Raw genomic sequence first — 15,503 nt, forward strand, 5'->3', positions numbered from 1 at the left:
TTGGGATGGGCTACCTTCCCCCACCACCCTGAACTTCCGGAAGTGTTGCCAGTTATATCCACACCCCATAGTGGCCAACCAATTGGAAAGCTACTCCACCCTTACTGTCCTGATAAAAATACCTTGTGCCCTGAACAAACACCATGACCCCTTAGCACCTGTATTGGAAATCATAATGCACAAAAGGAAAAGGAGAGAGACAGTGAGAAGGAAAGTGCCTCCCATAGAGGGAGGCTGGGGTGGGGGTGTGGGGCTTGGGGATGGTGGTTGGGAAAAAGGGGACATTGGTAGTGGGAAATATACACTGGTTGAGGGATGGGCGATGGATCATTGTATGACTGAAACCCAATTATGAACAACTTTGTAATGGTCTATCTAACAGATATTCAATTTAAAAACAGTTTTAATCGCTTGATCGCTTGGCATCCTGTTCCTCATCGATTTGCTCGAGCAGGCACCAGTAATGTCTTCATTTGTCCCTGTTGCGTGCTAGTGTAGCCCAATGGCGTCTGCTCGCTCCATGAACATGAAGAGCCTCAAACTGATTGTTCAGGGTCTTGACAAAGAAGTCTGACCATCTTGTAGGTTATGTGTACCTAGGTCGAGAACTCAACATGACGAATGACCTGGCACCTGGCCATGCCATCTTTTGACATCTCGTGGAATCCAGTCAGTAACAGCTCTTGTCTAGAGGACATCTCCAAATCAAATTACATGTCCAGCCCATCTGATTTTCGACAACTTGGCAAACAAGACAGCATCCCTGATTCTTGATCGTCAATGGAGATCGGAACTCCGGATTCTTTCTCTCACTTGAGTGAAGCGTGATACTCCAAGCATAGCTCTTTCGATTCTTCTTTGGGAGGCCTGAATAGTGTTTTCATCCTGTTTTCATAGGGCCCAGGTCTCTGAGGCATATGTTAATGCAGGAAGAACAGTGGAATTGAAGAGATGTGCAGGAGCTAGAGGTTCTTTATCCTCTTAGCTATTTGTTCGACACTCTTGAAGGCATTCCAAGCTGCTCTCTTTCTCCTGTGCAACTCAGGTGCCAGGTCATTCGTCATGTTGAGTTCTCGACCTAGGTACACATAACGGTTTCATTCGGATATGGTCATTCCATTGAGAGTGAATGGAATGTCAGGAACCAGTCCGTTTCTCATAAACATTGTCTTTGTGAGATTCAGCTGTAGGCTGACCTTTCCACACTCACAGTCAAAGTTGGCCAGCATTTGTGCTGCTTGGCTAATGTTTGGAGTTATTAGAACGATGTCATCAGCTAAGCGGAGGTGGTGTAGTTGCCAAACGTCTATCTTCACTCCCATTCCTTCCCATTCCAGTCATCGCATGACATTCTCGAGGGTGGCACTGAAAAGTTTCGGTGAAATGGTGTCACCCTGCCGAAACCCTCTCGACGTCAATGATCACCTTCCTGTAGAATGGTGAGATCCTGGTAGTGAATCCGTAATACAGCTCATGGAGGATCCTGATGTATTGAGTTTGAACGCCCTGTTTGGCTAGGGCTTCGATGACTGCTTCAGTCTCAACAGAATCAAAGGCCTTCTTTAAATCAATGAACATGAGACAGAGCGGCATCTTGAACTCCTGACGAACTTCAATGAGCTTGGTTATTGTGTTTATATGGTTGATTGTGCTGAATCCTTTGCAGAACCTGGCTTGCTCACATGGTTGTCCTTCATCTAGTGTTCTGCCAATCCTATTCATGATGACTTAAGTGAACAGCTTGTAGACGACAGACAACAGGCAGATCGGGCAATAGTTGCCAATGTCGTGAATGTCTCCCTTCTTGTACTGTAGAAGAGTCCTGCTGGTTTTCCATTGGGATGGACCTTGCATTCAGACAGGGAGCGTGTGAAGAGCCGAGCCAGTGTATTGATGAGTTCTGATGGCAGGTTCTTCAGGTTCTTCAGGTGTTCGGGTCTGACCTTGTTTGGGCCGGGTGCTGTTTGCCTCTTTACCAACGAAATGATGTGTTGGATTTTGGAATGGAGAACGTTGGGAATGACATATCCATCCTGTGAAATTTGGTATGTGGGCAGGTGGATGTGGCTATCGAAGAGATCCAAGTAGAAGTCAAGGATAATCTTCTCCATTGCCCTTCTGGAAGATGTGATAGATCCATCAGGATGTCAGAGGGCAGTCATCTTGGTCTTGTAGTTAGCGAAGGACAGGTAGGCATTGCGAATGCTTTTCCCAGCTTCTACCGCATCGGCCAGCACTGCTGCTCTTCTCTCTTTGAGGTCTTCCTTTATCATTTATCTGACTGCTTTGCGAGCTCGGATGTTCGCTTGTGGTTGCTTGAGGTTCTCACCAAGCCACGTTGGCGAATGAGCTCGAGAGTTTTCGAAGACAGTCATCTTTTTGTGGCTATCTTTCTCTTGGTGTTCTTTGCACAATCATGGAGGTGCTGAACCAGTCGATCGTATTCTTCGTCAACGTTGTTAATGATGGCATCTTCCCATATTGTCACAATAGTGCCAAAGAGCTCCCAGTTGGTGGTCGTTCTGGAAGTTCTCTTCTTAAACTTTGCAGCCCTTTCTCCCTGCTTCATGAAGTAGAATTTTGCACAAAGGAGACGGTGGTTCGATCCTGTTTGGCATTTTGGGACAACAGCGACATAGGTCAGGCAAGACCGTTGGTTGAATATGATGTGGTCAATTTCATTGTGGAACTGTCCACCGGGAGACTCCCATGTCCAGTATTTAGACTCGCCCTTCTGAAACTGTGAGTTACCATGGATGGTCTTGGTCGACATCATGAACTCAGACAGTCTCTCACCCAGTTCCTTCCATTCTAGGTCTCGGGTCCCAATGAGGAGTTCTTTGGCTGATCTTCTCGGTCCTATCTTGTCATTAAAATCACCAACAATAATCTTGTAAAAGGCGTGGTCTTCCTTATAGAATTTCTCCAGCTCCATGTAGAATTTCTCAATTTCTTCTTTATCATAATTGGATGTTGGTGCATAGACAACGAAGATAGAAACTGCTGGCAGTGAGCCACATCTATTCAAGTGTAAACGACCAATTTGGGTTGTTAGGCATTCGAATGAATCAATGCTCATGGCCAAGTTTGTGTTGACAAGGACACTGACACCAACGACACCGCTTTTGTGGCATGTTCCGAGGAACAGTTCTTCTCCAGTATCAAAAATGGCGTGATGTGGTTGATGTCTTCTCGTCTCGGTCAGACCAATGATGTCGTACTTGATCTTTTGCGCTTGCACCATCAGGGCCTTGATGGATGCATCTGATGCCAGCGTACATGCATTGAAAGTACAGACATTCATTTTAGTCCTTCTTCATTTTGGCAGCCTAGTTCAGCCTTGAGATTTTATCAGCCTCTGCTTCCTCATCCTTCTTTACACTGCTGTATTGGTGGCTCTTTCAGGGTCAGGGCAATGAGACCCATTGTATTTACTGTTTTTGGCATATTGAATATGCCACAGATAGCTTGCTAGGCTCTGCCAGGCAGGCAGTATACTTCAGGATACTCTCAGTAGCTTGCCAGGCTCTTCAAGAGGGATAGAGGCTTTTAGGGCGGTCTCTAATCACCCTTGCGGGTGTTCCCATGTTTTAAACCATATTTAAATAAAAGGCCCTCCCGTTGATCATCAATTTGCTCGAGCGGGCCCAGTAACTTCTCCATTGGAGACTTTGTTGTTACTGTGTTTGGCATATCGAATACTCTGGGTAGCTTGCCGGGCTCTCCGAACCCCATCAAATATGGTGTGGTAATCTTGGAAGATGGATATTAAGTGTTTAACAGATATTTAATTTAAGAAACAATTTTAATAATAATAATAATAATAAAAAGTAATGTGGAGTTCATACCCAATTCAATCAGCTTAATCAATGGCTGAATAAATAGCAGTACCTCTAGACACAAAAAAAGGATTTGGGGCACCAAAAAGAGTGTTCCAGGGATTAGAGCTCATCCTGGCTGAAGTCCTGGACCACCTGGTCCCCTGAGCACTGCTACGAATAACACCCACCCAGACGAGGTGGAGCAGAGCCCCGGACACCAGGGGAGTCATCCAAAAACCCAAAACCCAAACATAGCTTTTTGCTTGTTTCAGAAAATCATCTCATCCATGGAAGATTTTAACTAAGCACACAGTCACTCCTGACAGCATAGATTCCCGCTGGTGTGGTATCTTTCTGTCCATCTGTCCGATCTGTTCTCTTGTCTTTGGCACCCATTATTTCTGTTGATTCCCTGTTTGGGGTCAGTTTTCCTAGTGATTTTCTGACTTCCTTCCAGGTAGGTTCTCCTCAGACTAGGAGACTGTTTCCATATCAACTGACTATTTCATTCACCTAGAGCAAATTCTTCCTCTAAATGAGGATGAATTTGGTGGGACAGAAGATAGGCCAGTGGGGATGCGATACATGATACGCCTGGGTTTGAGCTTCCAAAATCAGGACCAACTCAGCATTACCAACAGGATCCAGATATGGGGGAGAGAAAGGAAATATTGCTAAGGGAGGGCAGCAGTGGTGCCCTCAGGAAATAAATTTTATTTCCTCGGGAAAAATATTGTTTCCTCGGGAAATACATTTTCTATATGTGACACTGCTCTGGCCCTTTCCCCGGCCACACACTTTATACAGTCTGTCCACCCCCCCACCACCCAAACTCCAGGCCTCCGCCTCCTCCCTGAGGCCCTTTGTGAGCAGGGCCATAGCCACACATTTGTCAGGATTCTAGTTTCTGGAGAAGGGAGGATGGCGCCCCCGTGAGTCACTCTCTCTTTCTGAACAGAAATGTCCCCTCAAGGTCACTGTTGGGGATGCAGCCAGGCCGGGGACAGAACGTGGCATGAGACGTGCCCCTTTACTGCGATGTGTATATTTGTGTGTGGCCTTTGAAATTCCTTTCCTGGTCTTTTGCTTCTGCGGGAGCTTCTTGGGTCTGTTGCTGTAGATAGGTGAGGTCTTATCAGGCCTTACTTCCGGTTTTTCCTGTTTTCTGCAAGGTCTGCTTTTGCCATTGCCTTGGAGGGGGCCTTCCCTATCCTGCCTACATCACCATGGTTCTGAGAGACCCATCAGGAGGCAGCAAGGCTTGAGGCACCTGACAGCATTTACTTGGTGCTGTCAGCTAGGGACCTGCTTCGGGGACATCCTGCATTGCCCTGTGGAGTGGGCAGTGGTGACTGGTGGGTCAGTGCCCTCCCCAGGCAGTAGGGCTGGGAGTAGACTTTGCAACTGCATCCCCAGCAAGTGGGGTGGGAGGGAAGCCAATGTCACCCTCAGGCAGGCCTGGATGCTCCGTGAGCTCTCCAGCTCTCCCCAACTCTCTCAAGCAACTTTCACAGCCCAGAAAGTTCTGGGCTCTGGCCAAGGCTATCCTAGGGGAGATAAGACACGCTCCAACCACGACTGGATGGGACAGAGCTAAAAGAGCTGACAGACAACGATCTCTGTGAAGACACTGAACTTCCTTTCTCAGGCCTGCGAGGGAGGAAAAGAACTTGGCAGTGCAAGGGGGAACCTGAGAGGTGTCGCTGGGGTTGGGGACAGGGAGAAGGGAAGTCACTTTGTTTGCTGCCACCCAGAAGCCAAGAGTACTTCCTCTGTGAATTTTTTGGCCACCCACCCCTTGGCCTAGTTCATCAGCCGTGGACCACCTCAGCCTGTGACGGTGGGCACAGCCCCCAGAGAAGGTGCAGAGGGTGGCTAGGTGCGAGCCCCCATCTCTCAGCCCCTCGCTCTGAGGGATCCCAAACCTGGTCAGGACCTGTCCCACACCTAAGGCAGGAGGGGCCCCCTCACTGGCCATGGGAGGCCCTTGTGCAATACAGTAAGAGCTGCCTCGGTCACAGGAAGTGCTGGTCATGCTCAGGACCTCTCGGCAACACCCAGAGCAGCCCCGCTGCTGCCCATCCTGAGCAGAGTATGGCATGGGCCCAGCCCCGTTGCTGCTGCTGCCCCTGCTGGCGTCCTTGCTGGACTGTGAGTGACCGGACAGGGGAACCCCATGGGGTGCAGCTGGCACTTGGGACGCACCTCTGGGGGTGCGGGACAGAAGCAAAGGGTTACCCTGGTGCTGGATCACTCCCTCTTCCCCTGTCTCCCAAGCCTGGACAGAGGACACTGCTCAGAGGGACAGTCCTGCCATGCCCAGGGACATGGGGCCGGAGACATGGCACTCATGTTTCTGTGTCTCTCCTCCCCAACCAGCTGCCTCAGAAGACTGTGGCAATGGAAACTTTAAGATGGACCAGCCAGAGCATCTGACAGCCCCCAAGGGTGGCGCTGTCCGCATCCCCTGCTCCTTCCACCACAGCTGGGAGTTAGCTGAGATTCTTGAGGTGAATATAGACTGGAGGCGGAAGCACTTCCATGGAGATTTCATCTACGACACGACTCTGAATTGGACCCATGAGGAGTTCAAGGACCGTGTCCGCCTGGACTGGACACAGGGCCAGACCCGATGCGCCCTCCTCATCTGGAACCTGCGGAGGGGGGACGCGACCATGTCCTTCTGCCAAGTGACGTTGCAAACAAAGAGTTGCGGGCCAAGGAGGTTTCAGTTGTTCCAGGGGACCAACCTCAGCATCACTCCAGGTGAGTCAGCTGTTCGGTCCAGCCCCTTTGTCCTAAAGCCTCCTTCTTTTCGCATTCTCCATTTCAGTTACATTTCTGAAGAATTTGGACATCAATAAACAAAATTTGGGGAGCTGGAGACAGTGGGTAGGATGCTTGCCTTGCAAGTGGCTGACCCAGGTTCAATCCCTACTACCTCATATGACCTCTGATGTTACCAAGACTGATCCCTTAGCACAGAGCAAAAGGAAGCACCAAATTTTATACGGCAGTTTAGAGTTCAAAAGGTTTTCTCTTATTGAGGTGCCTCCCATCATTCTCAGGGGCCTCAAGGACCACTCCTGGCCACTGTTGGTCAACAAGGCCAGCTTTCAATCAAGGACCCAGAACTTAAGGCTGTTTGAGCTCTGGGGTGTTGGGGGTCACCCAGGCCGCACTTGGGGTTCTACAGAGCTGAACCTCCTGTGGTACTCAGGAGGTCACATGGTGCCAAGGGTCAAACTGGGTTTTCCACATGCCAGACTCGAGCATGGAGCCCTTTGCTGTTCTCTCTGCCATGGTCAAGGAAGAAAGCTGTGGGGCTGTGTCCGTTCATGGTCAGGGCATGATTCTTGATGCTGGGGACTGGACCGGGTCAGCTGTGCATAAGAAGTGCCTAATCTGCTGGTCACTCTTTCTAGCCCTTAGCTGCTCTTTGATGCTGACTTTACTGTTTTTGTTTTGGTTTGTGATTTTTGCTTTTTGGGTCACAACCAGACATGCATAGGGTTTCTCCTGGTTCTGCACTCAGGAATTACACCTGGTGGTTCTCGGGGGACCATGTGAGATGCTGGGAATAAAACTCGGGTTGGCTGCATGCAAGGCAAATGTCCTACCCGCTGTGCTATTGCTCCAGCCCCTGACTTTACTTTTTAAAATTCTTTCATTGGATCTGGAGCAATGGTACTGTGGGGTGGGCACTTGCCTTGCCTATGACAGACCTGGTTTCAATCCCCGGCATCCCGCTGGTCCCCCAAGCACTAACATGAGTGATTCCTGAGGGCAGATTTGGAGCAACCCCTGAGTATTGCTGGGTGTGACACCCCCTAAAAAAGCTTATAGATAGATATTTTAAGGATGAGGCAGGAGCAATATTGTTGTGGGAAGGACGCTTACCTTACACCTGGTCAACCCAGGTTTGATCACCAGCATCCTATACAGTACCCAGAACACTGCCAGGTGCAATTTCTTAGTGCAAAGCCAGGAACCCCCCCCCCCAAAAAAAAACAAAAACAAATAAAAAGAAAAAAAAACAAAAGAAAAAAATATTTTATGGAAATTCCACTGCACTACAGCATTGTGTCATGTAATATAGTGTCTTGAAAGTTGTATTGGAATATTGGCATCAGAGTCCTCTGGGCCTCCTGAGGAGAATTCACTGATGTCCTGTGTCTCCTCAGCCCAACCTGACACTGGCCTGGATATGACCAACGGCACACAGAGCTCTCCCTTGACACTGGACACCATGGTCGCAATCATGGTGACCGTCACACTATTGAAAATGACAATTTTGGGGCTGATCTCCTACCTCGTGTGGAAGAGAAGTCAAGGTAGGTGATGCCGGGCCCTGCCCCTGCCCCGACCTTCTACCAGGTGACTCCAGCTCCTGTGCCAGGAAGACAGTCAGAGGCAGGGCTGGGCCGGTGGTTCCCTGTGAGGCCGTCAGCCAGGCATAATCCCAGAATCACAAGGTCCGTTGAACCCTGAGCACCAAGGGGACACACACACACACATACACACACAAAGATGCACACAGAAATACACAGACATACACATAGACACACAGAGATACACAGACAAATACACACAGAGAGATACACAGAGATAGACACACACACACACACACACACACGACAGACACACACACAGAGTCTGGAGATGGATGCGAGAGTGGCCACATGCCTTGTGATGTGGTTTGGGGGAAGCTCCTTCAGTTCCCCAGGGGGGCAGCATCGCAGCCCTGGCAATGTGGGGGTTCCAGAGGCTGCTGAGAAGCTTCTGGGTTCTGTTACTCCCATACGGGTGAAGGCTTCCTGCACGGGTGGGCGTCCTCTGAGATGGGCCCCCAAGGCTGTGGGGGAAGGGGAGCCCCAGGAGGCTATGGGGGAGGGGAGCCCTGATATTCTAGGGAAGAAGGAGGCCGAGGGGGAGGGGAATCGGAACCACAGTGGCCTCCTAGGAAGGGCTCTGAGAGGTTCCTCATGGGAAGGTGTGGCCACAAGGCAGGGGCTAGGCAGGGTCCAGCCGTGGGTGTCCAGGCAGAGAGAGCAGCGGGCAGGTCACTCCTCAGGTCTGGTCAGGGCAGGAGAGCCACAGCTCCAGACAAAGGTAGGGGGCCCCTCTCACCCCTGCCCCCAAGAGAGGGGGAGAAAGATACAGGGGTTCAGGCTGCAGAGCGGTGCTCCCGATGGGCTGCGAGGACAAGAGCAGGTTGGGGGTGGGGGGAGCCTCGGGCCCTCCCCGTGGGCTCATGGCGCTGCTTTGCAGCTAGTCTTGGGGGGGTCTCTGGTAGGTCAGAGTAGAGACATGGGTTTTGGCGGGGGACAGCGGCCACCAAGACACATTGTCTGTGGACAGAGGAGAGGACAGCCGCCCTGCCTGACCCTTTCTCTCTTGCTCCCCGGACTGACGTCTCCCCCACCCTTCATTGCTTTCTCTAGCTCCAGAAGCAGCCCCTCCCTGCCTGTCCCAGACCCTCCCAACAGGAGCCCTGAACTGAGGGACTCCCCAACCCCACCGTCACCGGCATGGGAGGACCCAGCCAGGGTTCCAGTGGCTTTTCTGCCCCTCCAGCGCCTCACAGGAAATGCAGCACAGTCCACTGGGGCCCTGCAGCCCTGCCTGAGTTGATGGAGCCTCAGCCCTGGCAACTTCCTCCAAGATTTGTACAAGGCCAGGGAACAAGTGTCCTTCCCAGTCTGGCCCAGGGCCACCCAAATCAGCAGCCCCCGCCGTCTCCTGTGGTCTGGGCTGTACTCCCCGTGGCCAGGATGGAAGAAGTGGGGGTTCTCCGGAGTTCTTCCAAGCCACACAACCCGTGAGCTGTAAGCTCAGGCCTCAGCGACCTGGCCCTCTGCAGGATCCTGAGATGGAGCCAGGGAATCTGCTGGATACAGCTGCCTGGACCACTGCCTGGTGCCCAGCACCCCACTGGAAGGCCAAGTGCGCGTCTCCAGAGAACATAGCAAGAGGACACTGTGGGAATGAGCAGCTCAAAAGAGAAAGGGCCCTAACCAGCTGGCCCAGCACCCAGGCCACCCTGCCCACTTCTCCTTCCAGCCCCCAAGTACCAAGGCCTGGGCATAGGCTACAGGAAACACTTCTGGCATCCCTTGGTCTCTCGTTCATCCTATTCCAGCCAGTCTGACCCAGAGACAAAGAAGGGGAGACACAGGGATGGGTTCAGACCCCAAAGATGCGCGAGCATCAGGCACCCCCTTCCTCATACATGTGTCCTGGCGCTGCCTCTCCCGCACTCCCTGCCTTCCTCTTCATCCTAAGAAATGTTCTCACACTCTGTCTGGGATGCAGAACTCAGTCGTTTGTGCTATTGCTCCAGCCTATATGATATATAATAGTAATATATATATTTTATGAGACAGCTACTGAGAGTATCTCGCCTGCACAGCAAAGCCTGGCAAGCTACCCCACACCTAAGTATTTGATATGTCAAACACAGTAACAAGTGTCACAACGGAGATGATACTGGGCCCACTGGAGCAAATCGATGAACAACAGGACAGCGACAATGATTTTATGAAGCAAGAAGTGTGTAGGGCTACTCAAAGTAATCTACGGACCGAACATGATTGCCACCCAATGTCTCTTCTGCAGACCACAGCACCCAAAAGGAGAGATAGAACAAAAGGGAGTGCCCTGACACAGAGGCAGGGTGGGATGGGGGATGGGGGGGTGGGAGGGATACTGGGATTGGTGGGGGTGGAGAATGGGCACTGGTTGTGGGATGGGTACTCGATCATTGCATAACTGAAACCCAAGCACAACAACTTGTAAGTATACAACTGTACCTCATGGTGTTTCACTAATTAAAAAAAAAAGAAGTGTGTAGGGCTAACAGACAAGGGGCTCTGTGAAGACACTGCACCTGCTTTCTCAGACCTGCGAGAGAGGAAAAGAAGAATTTAGCAGTGCAAGGGGGAACTTGAGAGGTCACGCTGGGGTTGGGGACAGGGAGAAGGGAAGTCACTATGTTAGCTGCCACTGCAGAAGCCGAGAGCACTTCTTCTGTGAAGTCATGGCTACCCGCCCTTTGGCCTAGTCCTTCACCTCAGACTGGGCATGGGTGGGCACAGCCCCCAGAGTGTGCGCTGAGGGTGGCCAGGTGCCAGCCCCCATCTCTCATATCCCTCTCTCTGAGGCTGGGCTGAGAGAGGCCCAAGGTCAAGATGTCCCTCCTGGGAGCTTCGACAGGCCCTGCAGCCACTCCGTCCCCGGGTAGGAATAGCCAGGGAGGAGCAGAGACAAGGGCAGAGCCAGAAATGCACACTGGCGAGCTCCCTCAGGGTGTCCGGGGCAGCTAAGCAGGGGTGCAGGGGAGAGGGGAGAAAGTTGAGCACACGGGTTAGGACCCGACCCCACACCTAAGACAGTGGGGACCCTGCACTGGCCAAGAGAGGCCCTTGTGCAATACAGACAGAGCAGCCTTGGTCACAGGAAGTGCTGGTCACGCTGGGGTTCCCTGCGCTGCCTCCGCCTGCTCCTCCCTCCACTGTGCTCGTAAGCCCTCAGCCGCCCACAGAGAAGCATCGCTGCCGCAAGCCCTGAGCAGAGCACGACATGGGCCCGGCCCTGCTGCTGCTGCTGCCCCTGCTGGCCTCCATGCTGGACGGTGAGTGACCAGACAGGGGAACCCTATGGGGTGGCGCTGGCACCTGGGGGACGCACCTCACGGGGTCCAGGGTAGGGCCCCCATGGCCAGGAGCAAAGAGCTCCCCTGGTACTGGGTTATCCCTATCCATTAAGCTTGGACAGAGGACACTGCTCAGATGGACGGTCCTGCACTGCCCAGGGACATGGGGCATGGGGTTCAAACTTCTGTGTCTCTCCTCCCCAATTAGCTGCCCCTGAAAACTGTGGCAATCAAAACTTTGGGGTCGACCAGCAAAAGCACCTGTCAGCCCCCGAGGGCGGCTTCGTCCGCATCCCCTGCTCCTTCCACCACAGCTGGGAGTTAGCCAAGAATCCTGAGGTGAAGATAGCCTGGAGGTGGAAGAACTACCATGGAGATTTCATCTACAAACAGACTCCGAGTTGGACCCTTGAGGAGTTCAAGAACCGTCTCCACCTGGACTGGACACAGGGCCAGACCAGGGGTACCCTCCTCATACAGAACCTGCGGAGCAAGGACGCGACCATGTACTTCTGCCGAGTGTGGCTGAACACAAAGAGATGTGGGCCAAAGATGTTTCAGTCCATTCAGGGGACCAAACTCAGCGTCACCCCAGGTGAGTCAGCTGCTCGGACCAGCCCCTTTGTCCTAAAGCCTCCTCCTTTTCACACTCTCCATTTCAGTTACATTTCTGAAGAATTTGGTCATCAATAAACCAAATTTTGTGGGCCGGAGACAGTGCGTAGGTCAGTGGATAGGATGCTTGCCTTGCATGTGGCTTGTCGTGCCTTGCCATGCCTTGCATCCCGGGTTCAATCCCTACTACCGCATATGGTCTCTGGCGTCACCAAGAGGGATTCCTGAGCACAGAGCAGAAGGAAGCCCTGAATACCGCCAGGTATGCTCACCCAAATACAATTTCTTAATTCATGGAATTAAAGTGATATTCAAACTCATTTTTAAAATAAATATAGGAAAATAGAGTAATTTTCAGTTGACTTTCACCGTGCAAAGTCCTCACAGCAAAGAAATCTTGTCAGCCAGTGTCACTCCTAAGTTGGTGTTTACTTATGGATTCTTAACCTGCAGAGGGTTTGCTCTGCAGACCAACCTCACTGCATAATTGTATAGGGACAATTTATCTACTTTCTGATTTCTAAGCCCCAAATTCTTGTTTTTCTACTTCTAAAAATTTTTATAAAGCTGTTCACAGTAATTGTTTACATTCAGTATTTCAACACCAATCCCACCACCATTACTTTGACCCTTCCCACCAACCCCCAACCTGCCCCTTTGGCAGATGCTAAGCAGATTATTGAGCTTGCTAGCTCTGGGCGTGACTCCCACATACCTAACTTTTTTCTGTTTAATTTCTCCAGAAACTTGGTCCCAAAGTGTTAGGGTCTGGCCAGAGGCTCAGTGGCAATTTGGGGGTATCAGGAAGCCTGAAGGCATCTCAGCTGCTGATGCACTCGCCCCATGGGTACAAGCTGACTTGCTGTGTGCACCGTACCCCCTAAGTCCCAAATTCTATAAAGCAGCATAGAGTTAAAAATATTTTTTGTTATTTGGGGGCCTCCCAAGTCTTTCTCAGGGTCCCCAGGGGCCACTCCTGGCCACTGTCAGTAAGCCAGGCCAGTCTTTGAATCAAGGGACCAGGACACAAGGTTGTTTGAACCCCGTGTGTCAGGGGTCACCAGGGCCGCACTTGGGGTTCTCCAGAGTTGAACCTGCTGTACTCAGGAGGCCTTGTGGTACCAAAGATCAAACTGGGTTTTCCACATGCCAGACACAAGCATGGAGCCCTTTGTTGTCTCTCTGCCATGGTCAAGGAAGAAAACTGTGCAGCTGTGCCAGGCGGTGCTCAGAATCCCGGCCCAGCTCTGTGCTCAGGGACAGACGCTGAGCTGGGGTCTGCACCGGTGCCATGGCTAAATTGCATCCAGGCCAGTGCCCGAGCCTGTCCTCCCTCTCTCTCTCTCTCTCTCTCTCTCTCTCTCTCTCTCTCTCTCTCTCTCTCTCTCCAGCTCTCGGGGTGGGGGTTGGGGGTGGAATTTTGAGCAGAGCTCACAAGGGAAAACTTCTGTGAGCTGAGTGAAGGAGAGCTGTACCCTATAACAGGAAGCAGTCACACGGAATTAAAGGAGATAAGCACTAACGGTAGTGGGGGGACCCAGGAGGAAACCAGGTGACCCTGCAGACTACCTCCAAGGCCTGGGATGGTGCTGGGCAACGTGGGATCGGGGTTGGAGGGAGGATGGAAGGGGTGGGAGGGGTCTGGAAATCAGAGTGGCGCCGAAAATTGTGTAAAGGGCAAGGAAGTGAGACCCCCTCTCCCCAACAAAGCAACCTGGAGTTTTGGTTTCGTGAGAACCAGAAACTTTCAGGAGGCTTCCCAGCACAGAAAAGTTGGGGCTCAGCCCCCCAAAACTGAGGATCTGCTGAGTGGATGGGGCCCTACATGCTGGGCAGCCAGACCGAGGTCCTCCTACCCTGCTCAGAATTTCCCCCCGTAGTCAGATGGTCCCTCAGGAACCCAAGGCCCCCACAGCCACACACACTTCCCCGTCTGCTGGCTTCAAGGACACAGACCCAGCACTGAGCCGGGCCCTCTCCAGTTGTGCCAGGGCAGCCCTGGACTCCCCCCTGGGCCTCAGGCATCAAAGCCTCCTCAGAGCACATGGTCCCCAGGGAGCACTGCCTGTCCCCAAGCCAACCAGGTTCCTGAATATGGGTTTGGGTTGTTTTTTGTTGTTTTTGTGTCACACCTGATAAAACTCACAGGCTACTCCTGGCTCCGTGCTTAGGGATCACTCCTGGTGGTGCTCAAGGGACCATATGGGATGCCAGGGATCGAACCCAGGTGGGCTGAGTGCAAAGCAAACACCCTCCTGTTGCACTATCACCAAGAGTCCAGCTCCAGTTTCTTGAATCTCGGCGGTGGTCACATGCCAGCAGGGCTCTGAGGATCACTCTGGCCCAAGGTCTCTGAATCCCGGCTCTGGAGCCCTCACTGGGGCCGGCCCCCGGGGGGAAGGAGAGAGAGTTCAAGATGCTGATAGAAGCTTCGGTGCGTTCACAAAACTGTATCCACTGACACCTGGTGGACCAGCAACTTTCACAGCCCAGAAAGTTCCGGGCTCTGGCCACTACTTTCCCAGGGGAGATAAGACTCGCTCCAACCACGACCGGATGGGGCCGAGCTAAAAGGGCTGACAGACAACGGTCTCTGTGAAGATACTGCACCTCCTTTCCCAGGCCTGTGAGGGAGAAAAAGAAGAACTTGGTGGTGCAAGGGGGAACCTGAGAGGTGATGCTGGGGTTGGGGACAGGGAGAAGAGAAGTCGCTTTGTTTTCTGCCACCACAGAAGCCGAGAGCACCTCCTCTATGAAATCCTGGCCGCCCACCTCTTGGTCTAGTTCTTCAGCCTTGGACCGCCTCAGCCTGGGCACGATGGGCACAGCCCCCAGAGTGGGCGCTGAGGGGGCCAGGTGCCAGCCCCCATCTCTCAGCCCCTCGCTCTGAGGCAGAGGCTGAGAGAGGCCCAGGGCCACCGGGTCTCTCCTGACAGCCTCCTCTGGCCCCGTGGTCGCCCTGTCTCAGGCAGGATGTGATCAGGAAGAAGCCGAGATAAGGGAAGTGCCAGAGATGCACACTAGCCCTCGGGCTGTCCAGGGACAGCTAAGCAGGGGTGCAGAAGAGTGGGGAGAGAGCCCAGCACCTGGGTCAGGACCCCGCCCCACACATAAGGCAGGTGGGGCCTCCGCACTGGCCACAGGGAGGCCCTGTGCAATACAGGAACAGAGTAGCCTCAGTCACAGCAAGTGCTGGTCACGCTCTAGCTCCCTGCGCTGTCCCCGCTTGTTCCTTCCTCCACTGTGTTTAGGAGCCCCCGACAGCCTCCCAGAGCAGCCTCACTGCTGCCCACCCTGAGCACAGCATGGCATGGGTCGGGCCCCGCTGCTGCTGCTAGCCCTGCTGGCCTCCCTACTGGACAGTGAGTGGCCTGGACAGGGCAACCCCACGGGCTGTGTCTGGCACCTGGGGG

The 15,503-nt window shown here is 52.6% G+C and overlaps 1 protein-coding gene across 1 annotated transcript; it reads left to right on the plus strand.

Moving 5' to 3' along the window:
* Positions 1-5,920: 5,920 nt before the first annotated feature.
* On the plus strand, positions 5,921-9,692 carry LOC130036470 (paired immunoglobulin-like type 2 receptor alpha). The gene is made up of 4 exons (XM_056128313.1): positions 5,921-5,972; positions 6,201-6,587; positions 8,006-8,155; positions 9,685-9,692. Exons 1-4 carry the CDS (start codon positions 5,921-5,923, stop codon positions 9,690-9,692), a joined length of 597 nt encoding a protein of 198 aa, XP_055984288.1.
* The last annotated feature ends 5,811 nt before the right edge of the window (positions 9,693-15,503 follow it).

The sequence above is a fragment of the Sorex fumeus genome, unplaced genomic scaffold (assembly GCF_029834395.1).
Source record: "Sorex fumeus unplaced genomic scaffold, SorFum_2.1 ptg000064l, whole genome shotgun sequence".
NCBI lineage: Eukaryota > Metazoa > Chordata > Mammalia > Eulipotyphla > Soricidae > Sorex > Sorex fumeus.